This window comes from Gavialis gangeticus, unplaced genomic scaffold (assembly GCF_001723915.1).
Source record: "Gavialis gangeticus isolate Ggan-Ray unplaced genomic scaffold, GavGan_comp1, whole genome shotgun sequence".
Taxonomy (NCBI): domain Eukaryota; kingdom Metazoa; phylum Chordata; order Crocodylia; family Gavialidae; genus Gavialis; species Gavialis gangeticus.
The window spans coordinates 92,012,529-92,022,664 of NW_017729025.1; the positions used below are offsets into that span (position 1 = coordinate 92,012,529).

A 10,136-nucleotide genomic window follows, 5' to 3' on the forward strand; every position below is an offset into this window, starting at 1 on the left:
CCCCCCCCCCCCGCCCCTCCTTGCTACACTACTGGGTGCTATTTACAATTCTCTCAATTCTTCTCTTCTGTCCCATTGTTTCTTTCTTGATCTAGCTTTCAGAAATCCCTCTGCTGCCTCACGATCAGAAATGTGCAAATGGAACACACCAGCAGAGTTCTTGTGTCTCTTTTCAAGGCTGGGCACTGGATTCTTCTAGGTTTGTGGAGCTTCCATGAATACCACAGCAAGCCAATTGTGCATCAGTAAAAGTGAGAAAACCAGAGAGGCAGATAATGCAGACAGTGCATGAAAATCACTAGGTGCCACAGGCATTCATTTAACAGCTCTGTACACTGGAGCAGTGCTTTTGGGCTTCTCAAATGAGCACCAAGGGGTGGCTCTGGGTCATGACTCACAGTATTGCAGGCACCAATATAAGAAAGTGGTGCACAGAGCAGTCCCCGGGAGGTCTGGCTGGGTGATTCATAGACATCCTAAATATTCTTGGCAGCCCTTACTGGATGGTGTGTGGATGGAGGGCCCTTAGCAAATAGCCTCTTTCCCAATTGCTCTGGGTAAGCAGGTGTTGCCAAAAAACTAAATGAAAGAGTTTTAACCAGTCTGAATGACAGTCACTTCCCCCCTCTCCTTTGCAGGAACTTCCTGATGGTTTTTTGGAAGGCTGCCCAAGTTCAGAGCAACCAGGAGCCTCACTCTACACAGGTTGTGGGGGGTGGAAAGGGATTCCCAACTGCTACCACTGTAGAACAATTAGAGCAATGGGACTGCAGCTGCCAGGAAGGAGCCCAGAGGCTACACATTAACCTCTTGCAGGCTGGAAGCAGCCTGTGGGCCACCAGTTGGACAGCCCTGGTTTGAGGGATGAGCCTGTTCACATTGTGCTCTGGACTTCTGGTCCTGACCACACTGACATGAGTCTTTCTTCCGCTACCTGGTTTCTGTTCCTTCCCTACAGCCACCCCATTTGAATGTGTACTGGCCACAATCCCTGAGGACCTACTTAGGAATGCTAGACAAGCTTCCCATGCATCCCGGCTCCCTGAACCCTTTTCCGTGAGCCCTGGTGCCTTTCTCCATGCATTATGGCAGTAAGAGAAGAAACTAGCTGGTCTGTTTTAATTTCCCTTCCTTCTGCCAGCATGGGAGCAAGACAAACCAGAAGTTCTCTCTCCTCCTTTTCCCATGCCCTGGCCTGAGCATAAGAACAATAGCCCAGGGGCAAGTTTGCTGAGGGTGCTATGCTCACTATGTTATATTTCTTCTCTGCATCCAAGAGTTGAGCAGGGTGAATGACAGAGGGAGGAGTTGAGTTTCCACTCACTGCAGTGCATAGCATAAGAAGGATCACTTGACCTGCATAAAAGCTGAATGAGACAAGTCCTTCCCACGCTGCCATTTGCTCACTCTTGCCTTCAGTCTACTCGGTTTGGTCATGCCTCTCTCAGATTCTTCCTCTGAGATGGCTAACAGAGTACTCAGCTGTGATAAGGGATTGTATGACATGGATGCTTGTCTATCCACTGGCAATTATTTTTGTTCCTTACTTACCTAGGCAACCCTTTCTAAAGGGTTGCTTAGGCTCCTGGCTCAACCCCTCACCTGCATGGTAGTTCCAAGGTGCGCAGTGCCTCTGTCACTTGGCAGTGTTAGGGCTGTGGTACAGGGAATTGGCAATTGGCACAGAACCATCTTCATGTGTGCTCCTAGGGAAGATATGGAGCTGAGTCAGTCCCAGGCCCTGGCTGAAAGCATGGAAAAAGGCCAAAGGCCCTAGTACTTCCAGCTGCTTGAGAGAAAAATCAGCATGTTCCATGACCACCGCACAGCTTCGTGTGCTCTCACCCTGCTTGGAAGCCAAACTTTTTGGCAGAAAATTTTAAAAGAATGGCTCCTAGCCTATGGTCCGCACACCAGTGCATGGCCCACAAAGCCAGGGTAAGTAGCTGCAGCAGAATACTGGGCCCCACACTTTTCACTTCAAAGTTGGTGAGAAGTGGGCCACGATGGTCTGTGAGAAACATTGATGGTGGAAGGTGATCTAAAAATGTTTGGGAATAGCTTTTAAAACGTTTTTTTAAAACCCTGGTTGTTGTTATTGCTCTTTAACACTCCTTTCCCATAGCCCCTCTGAGTAACAACAAACAGTCTGAGGATCCCCAAGGGCTCTGAATTCTGCATCAACAGAACAGCTAGAATCCACAGGCTTTGACGCCACCCCGAGCCTGGTTCCAGCTCCAGGGACTGGGCAAGTATAACGCCGAAGCTGCAGTAGAAGTCAACTGGAAGAACTAGCGGTACTTTTCAAGCAGTTGACCTATTTTTCTACAAGCTCTGATTACCATTGTCTTGGGAGTTATAGATGATCATCCTCTGAATATAATATATAATACCTCATCATTTGCATTATCCCTTTTTAGCAGTTATTTCAGTCACTACAGAAACGCTGTCTAGGCTGGAGGGGAGTGCAGCAGCAGCATGCCTCAACCTATCCTCACATGTCAGAGCTTGAACTAGTTGTAGTTGGGAAATGCTTTCTCTGCCTGCTATTGAACAGCAAGAGAAGGTGCAGGAGAGAGAACGAGTAGCAAAATTTCACAGCCTTTTGTAAGGCATCGGGGTGAGAGGATCTCTGGGTTGTTAACTGCTTTGTTCTTGTTTCACAGTGGAGAAACTTAGCACACTCAGACAATGCCAGCCAAAGAATCACACTCACCTGCTGGCAGCAAGAGCAGAAAGGAATTGTATCCTATGGTCAGATTAGTATGGATTGTGGCGGGGTTCACCTTCCTCTGCAGCGGGGGTGTGGTGTTCTTCCTGGGATCTCTAGAGGGTATTTTAATAACCTTTGCAGCAGTGCATGGTGATCCTTCTGCTTTACCTGTGGCAGACCTTGCTCTGTATTGTATCAGGGTCAACTGTGGTTTTGTTAACAAGTTAGACAATAGATTTGCATAAGATGGTTTGGATAGGGATGATCCTGCCTCAGGCAGGAGGTTGGACTAGATGACCTCTTGAAGTGCCTTCCAGCCTTCCTTCTCTATAATTCTATGGGTTGTTGTGTGTATGGGGATTGAGGGGAGGAGACTGAATCCTTTTGTACATCTACTGACTCACAATCAAGAGTGCTTTGGCTGTCACTGAATTCTGCTTTGTTCCTACTTTGCGTTAGCTTTCCTAATAAAATCATATAATTGGGTTTTCTTCCCACTTATAAGTAGGTGTCTTTTGCTCCTGTAGCATTTGTGGGCCAAATGAGATTGGTGGCTTTCTTGAACTGGATACTTTCATTTGACATTGGAAATACAGCATATCATCTTCAAACAATGCTGCTCTAAAACTTTACTGCCTGTGGGCTTGGGCTTTTGGATGTTGGCACCTTCCTCATGGTAGCTTTCTCATCCTCCTCACCCCCTTGCATTGCTTCCAGAATCTTGGGTATGATAACAAACAGAGTATCAGGGAGCCTTACCTATTTAATGGGACTCAGCAAAGTAGCTGGAAACCTTGCCATCACCAGAGAATGTTGGTTAAAATTCTGCTTAATCCATTCTGGCATGTGTTAATACGGATGCTGGCCTGCAGGTGGCTGTATCTTTCCAAGGAAGACAGCTTCAGCACAAGCTCCCTCAGGGTATCATTTATATTGGTGCTTACAAAAACAAGCATAATTTTCTAAAAGGGATATCAACATCTTGAAATTAGTCAGGTTTACTCACATATAGCAAAAGCATCTCTGGTTTCCCCCAGTCCCTTTGGATTCTTTTGGTCTTGTTTTAACTAGATAGCTCTGTTTTGTTTGGGGCTTTAAAATGGTTTTCCTCATCAGCTTGGTGCTCTGCGTACCTGGAACAAACAGGGGTAGGGTTGGGCAGAGCCCCAGGCAGCCCTGAGCCCTTTGCTGTCCATTGGTCTAATATGGGAAAACAACAGAAATACCCACTGCAAGGGTCTGTCCCCATTCACTCCCTCTGACTTTCAGCATTTCCCATGCAGGTCCAGGCAGAAAGGTCACCTCCCCTTTTTACCTTCACTAACATTTACCTGTTCCTCCTTTGCCCCATACTGGCCTTGTCACTGCACCTTTTTGCTTCCTCTAGCTATTACAGTGGTTTTCAACCTGTGGTCTGCAGATCACCGGGGGTCCACAGACTATGTTTAAGGGGTCCGCAAAAGCTGACTATGATTAATCAAAAGTATGTGATGCCATGTGATTACAATCATCAAATTCACCTCCATTCAACATTTTTTTGGGGTCTGCAAATGGAAAAAAAATGGTTGAAAGCCATTGCTTTAGTACCACAGAGCTGTCTAAACAAATTCCCTACATGTCTTTGTTTCCTCATGCAGTTTCACAGTAGAAACTGTCATGTTTTTACATTTTAATGTAAAATGTTTTTATGTTTAACTGTGTAATACAGTTTAATTTTTAAACTGTATGTGCCAAATGAGGAGATAACAATAGCACCCACTCACATGCTGAGAGCAGCAGCAGCACAGCTTTAAGTGCAGAAGCTCCCTGAACAGAGTCTGAACATCCAGCCACAGCCCTGGCAGGGAAATGGACAACCAGTGCAGAACACAATACTACCTGTAAAGCCCGGGACACAGCACACAAGGACCTGCAAATGAAAAACACGTCTATGTTCTGGAACCTCAGAAACTGCAGAAATGTGACCCTGGAGTTAAAAGGGGAAATGCAATTAGCTAGTAGAGTAGGGCCTTATTTTCTGTTGGTTCAGTGGACAATATTGAAAAAATTGGGGGGGTCAAGGGGTAGAGAATGCTGTCAAGTCTGACCAAAACAGAAATGTTTGGGGGCATCGGGGGTGAGAAAGGAGGATTTTGCAATGTGAAAAGAAAGTGGATTGTTTTTCATGCCTACCTGGAACATGGCATGACCCAGAATGTTTCGCTTCATTTTGTGGTGTTCTTAAGTCATTTTGCTTATTGGGGTTTCTCTTAATACAAAAATGCCACTTCAAAACAGCCAGGTGAAAAATTGCACCTCGAAAACACCAGAGCAAATGAAACGAGTCGTAGAGTAGGACCACAGGGCACAATGCAGATGCCAGGGAAAGACATCTGAGCTAGATGAGCCAGCCCTCCTCAGCAGGCTTGAGTGGGACATGGCTGAAATGGGTCTGCCATCTCCATACAGCATAGCATTGTGCCATAGAGACAAATCTTTAATGTTAATTAACAGATTACATGAGTGGACATTGGTTCCAGGTTGCTGAAGGGTTTTTCTTTTCTTTTCTTTTCTTTTTTACTTTGAGTTTAATACATGTTGATGACCTTAAAATACATTTTAATCCAGGATGTAGACTTGGAAGCCAAGGTGCAGGACACATAGGAAAGAAAAGCAAGTGAAAGCAGAAGGAAGGACAAAAGCATATATGTATATGTATTTCTCTCACAGATGATGTGCAGTGTCTGACTGGAGCAGTCAAATAACACAGCCACCATCACCAATTTCACAGTAATGAATGAAGCCTGAGAAAATGAACAGGCTGACTTCCAGACAGGAGATGTGATAATCAGTGCTATGATGTTATAGTAGGACCACACAGGAGCTCCCCCTAGAGATAATGTTACTTTATTATATAACTAATGCTGCAGCATAAAGGAAGGCAAAATACAGCCATCTCCTGAGTATAACAGCTCTCTCAAACTGAAAATGTGGAGTTTGATGGCAGATTAAAGGTGTTGGATACACAAGTCAAAAAATGATTTTTCTAACTGCTTGGATTGCAAACTCCCTCCCCAGGACCAAGCTGAGTCCATCTCTTCTCCCCTCAACCAATACAGATTGTATATTTGGAAGTCAACTGGTGATTTTTGTTATGAAGAGGCAGGGAAGAATAGACTGCAGCTTGCTGTTCTGGAGCTGTACTGGCACTGTGGGAGCCAAAATGTGTTTGCATGAGTTGAAAACATAAACGGACCAGAACAGTCAGAGGAAGCACTTTTACAAGGTCACTTGTATGATCATATCACTTGAAGCCTTTGGTGTCAGACATTGTCACCACCTGAATCATCCCATTGCCAGGCACCAAAAAAGAAAACAGGTGTAGACCATGTCCCCATGGCTTCCCTTCCAAGGTTCCTGCTCAGTTCATATCTGCTTAGAGGCACCAAGCCATGCTTCAGATTCACAGACCCTGCTGGAACTATTCTTGCTTTACCAGCCCCACACTCCTTGTGATAGCTTAAGCCTCAGTCTCCAGCCTCTCCCCTGATTTCTACCTATAAAGAGAACTTCACTGATAGGACAATTGATCTACTGGAAGGAGAAGGTGGCTAGGAGCACCAAGACCCTTCTTAGTTCACTTATGCCACCACTTCCGTAACCTTGGGCAAGACTTTGAATGTTTCAGTGCCTCAGTTTCCCTCTCTATACGACAAGGATAACAATACTTCCCCACCTCGTGTTTATGAAGTGTTGGGTAGTGTACTTGTTGTATCCTGGATAACTAGCAGCCTTGTAGGGTTATTTATTTAAAGAAACTGCTACTGGCAATGGGGTCTCCACAAAACAATCCCTCTCTCTCCTTTAATTCACAGGGTAACCACATGCTGGCTATCTCCTCTGGGCTAAGATGAATCCAGGCTTCCATGACAGCAGCAGCAGGGGCCAGGATGGGAAGGCAGACCCCTCCCTTCTCAACCTGGGTGTTCGTCTACAACCTGATTATTCACAAAGATGGAAGCTACACTGCAGAGGAACTCTTATCTAACCTATGCAAGGCAAAGCCAGTAGGTGGCTGGTATGACACTGGTGATAGCGCTCTGTGAAGTGGGAAGGAGGGAGCATTCCTCAGGTTGTACATTAGTTTAACACTGTGGTAGCAGGACTCATTGCTTGGTTCTCCTCACCTTGCTGCCTCAGTCTCAGAGGACTATAATAAACTACTGATCACATATGAGTGAGCTGTTAGGGGCACTGGAGAGAGGGGCACACAAGTCCTGCATCTGTCCACTTAGATCAGTGTCCATGTGTAGTTCTGTCCCTGATTCTAGTCACTGGTGTCACTATACAAAGCAGGGTCAGTGGCAGTGGCCCTCCTACTCTGTACCCACCGACAGCTGAACATGACGTTTCAAATATGTAGATACTTCAGGAGGAGGCTCTCTCTCTCTCATCAGCCTAAATCTTTGGGCCACATTGGCCCCCCTCCCCCAAGGCATCCCTCGAGGTTTTGTCCATTTTGTGCCACTGCCATTTGCTTAAAAATTGTTGCACCAAGAGGTTGTTCTATGCCTGACATTATTGCACATGCTTAGTGGGCTGAGACTGCTGCAGTCTCTAGGGAATGCACTAAATAACATCCCTCTTCACAGTGCAGAGCCAGGGATGTCCCGTCCCAGCCACAGAAAAGAAGGCAGACAGCAAATCAGCTTAATCTGACCTGCTAGGTTTGCTACCTGGACATCGGGGGAATTAAAAGTGTTTCTCAAAAGTATCTACATTTGGCAGCCAAACTAGATGGTAAAGAAGGGACTGGGGACTCTCTAGGCTAAGGTCTGTTGTTCACTTTAATACTGACTGTGGTAGTTGGGCAGACCACGTCCTAATGAGAACAGCTGAAGTAAACTGATGGGACTTGGACTGAATGGCAGAGAAGATCAGCTGGTCTAAAGGCAGAGAGAGAGAAAGAGATCAGCAGTGCTCAGGAATGCAAAGGAAAACTAACCATCAACCACAGGGTGTTGCACACACCCTGCCTTGCCTTTTTCCTCACAAAGGAGCAAGCTGCTCTCCTGACCCCACTACCCAGTGGTTTAGCATTTGTTGAGTTGCAGGATGTGTTGAGATCAGCAGTTCCCTCCCGATGGAAGGAGACAAGGCTTCACTTCTTGTCCCCACAGGCAGAATCTTTCTGTGACATCATGATCTGATAGAGGGTTTCCCGGAAGTGCTGGTCCTGGCTCAGCCTCTTGGCTGCTTCCTTCAGCTCCACAATGTTACCTGCTTCTGTCTGGGAGAAGACGAAGGACTGTGACTGCTTCACTGAAATGAGAGCACCACAAGCAGGTGAGTACTCACCTGCCAGCAATCCCCTAAAGCCGACCCAAGCCCAGATCAAACAAAGAACCTGTGCCAAGTAACTGCAATGAAATCATGATGTCCCTGAACCATGGGACATCCAGTTACAGCTGGGAGAACGTGGACCCATGCCACTGTCTGCTGACAGGGGAAGAATGAGGGTAGGGAATGATACACATGCCCTTTGCTGCTGTCAGACTGCAAAAGGGCCCTTGACATGAGGTTTCCAATGGGACAGCAGTTCACATGGATTCCCCCCAGTGCTCATGCAGAGTGCTACTGGCAATGAAGGGGTTAACACAAGTTTCCTTATACACACAATGTGAAGGAATTAAGATGGAGGTTTCTTGCCTTCTCTGCGGACAGAAGAGCCCCACATTTCTCTGCCTGCAGCCCCTTGTGAGGGCGACAGCGCTGCAAGGGGACAGAAAACACGAATCATTTGTGGAGGCCACTCCTCACCTATCCCACTACCCCCACCCCACATCCCAGCTCCTCAGAGTTTAAGTGGGGAGATGGAGCCCAACACCTACAGTCGTTCCATGAAGCACTGGCCCTCCGGCGGTGAAAGCGGCAGCTTTTTATTCGGCGGGTGGCAGCCCTGTGAATGTACACGGAGTTCTTCATGATCATGGGCATCTTGGCTTCCAGCTCGGCACTCCGGATGCACTCCTCAAAGAACTCTGGGGAGGAGACAGCCCCGGGGACACACAAGGCCCTGGTCAGCCTGACCCATGTGACAGACTTGACACCGAGGGCATGATCCTGTTGAGATCAGTTTGCACTGCCTGAGGGATGGACCACGTGCATCTGGATACTGTGCCCTTCTGTTGCACCTTTTAGATTAGGAACTCAGAGAATCTGACAAACACTAATTCATGAAGCCCCACAACGTCCTTTTGGGGGTAGCAGTAGCTTCCATTCACCACTGATCTAAGCTGGATTTGCGCTGCTGAAATGAAGGCAGCAGATCCCACTACCAATCCTACATGAGCCATCCACTCCTCCTCAACTGCTGTTCCTCTGGCGTCAACAGCCTCTCTGTATCACCATCTAAATCAGGGCTGTCCAACTTCTGAGTGGCCAGAGGCTGTAGGTGATCCAGCCACAGACCACATGAGCTGCATGATCCCTAGGTCACATGCTGTGCCCACTGGAAACCACCTTGCTTAGTTTGTGTTCTTTGGCCTGGGGGCATAGGGCTTGTGATGATAGCTCCTCTTGCGGAGCATATTCACCAGTAGGAGGGGTGAAGGAACAGTGACTTACTTTTCAAGTTGCTGACATCAGCTTTCATTTTCTCTTCCTTCTCCTTGTTGCGATCAACAGAATTTAAGCCTTGCTCCAAGCTCTGGAGGGCTTCCTCAGCCTCCCCTAGTCTTCTCTCTAGATCCATACGTACCTTTACTTCAGCCTGGGGAAGAAGGAATGAGGAACACCAAAAAAAACCTAGTTAAGCAACTGTCCCACTGCTGCTGACTCTCAGGAGTTGTAAGGAACCTAAGCAAATGGTTTTATTGAAGGAGAAGGGGCCAGGATAAGGACAGCCAGTGTAGACAGGGTAAGAAACCACAATCCCAATAAAACAGACCCAAAAAACTGAACACTGAGTCAATGTGAATAGGGAAGTGCTTTAAAGTGATCACAGCTCTAGGTCTGAAATGGAAGTTCATCACTTTCTCAAACTGAACCCAAACCTAAGGTTCAGAAGTGCTTGGAGGATGGTCTCTTACTCTGGTTTTCCAATTTCAGAACTGCCCCCACCTTCTGGAGTCTGTTTGGAATCAGAGGGTTGGTATACCCCAGAAAGTACTTGCGGCAGATTTACCCCAGATAGTACTTGTGGCAGATTTACCCGTCTGACCATGTACAGGAAATACATGGGACTTCCTGGAGAAAAAAAACAACAACAAAACTAACCCTGTCCTTTCTAACTGAATGTTCCTGAGCTGAGGTCAGGGTATAACAATTCAGATTGAGAACTTATCCAGACTGATTCTCCAGGGCCCTTGAGGTTCAGCCATCATGACAAGATGAAGAGAGATCCCATCTCCTCTGCCCTTTGGCTAATACCAGATGCTCTATC

At 46.8% G+C, this 10,136-nt stretch overlaps 1 protein-coding gene across 1 annotated transcript in view; it reads right to left on the minus strand.

The window, feature by feature from the left end:
• Positions 1–4,853: 4,853 nt before the first annotated feature.
• Positions 4,854–10,136, minus strand: part of PLEKHD1 (pleckstrin homology and coiled-coil domain containing D1) — an 87,454-nt gene continuing 82,171 nt past the window's right edge. Inside the window, exons 11-14 of the mRNA XM_019519157.1 lie at positions 9,320–9,464; positions 8,584–8,733; positions 8,402–8,464; positions 4,854–8,014 (exon numbers count right to left, since the gene is read on the minus strand). Of these exons, the coding sequence (XP_019374702.1) occupies positions 7,854–8,014; positions 8,402–8,464; positions 8,584–8,733; positions 9,320–9,464 (519 nt within the window). The 3' untranslated portion in view covers positions 4,854–7,853. The remainder of the gene's footprint in view (positions 8,015–8,401; positions 8,465–8,583; positions 8,734–9,319; positions 9,465–10,136) is intronic.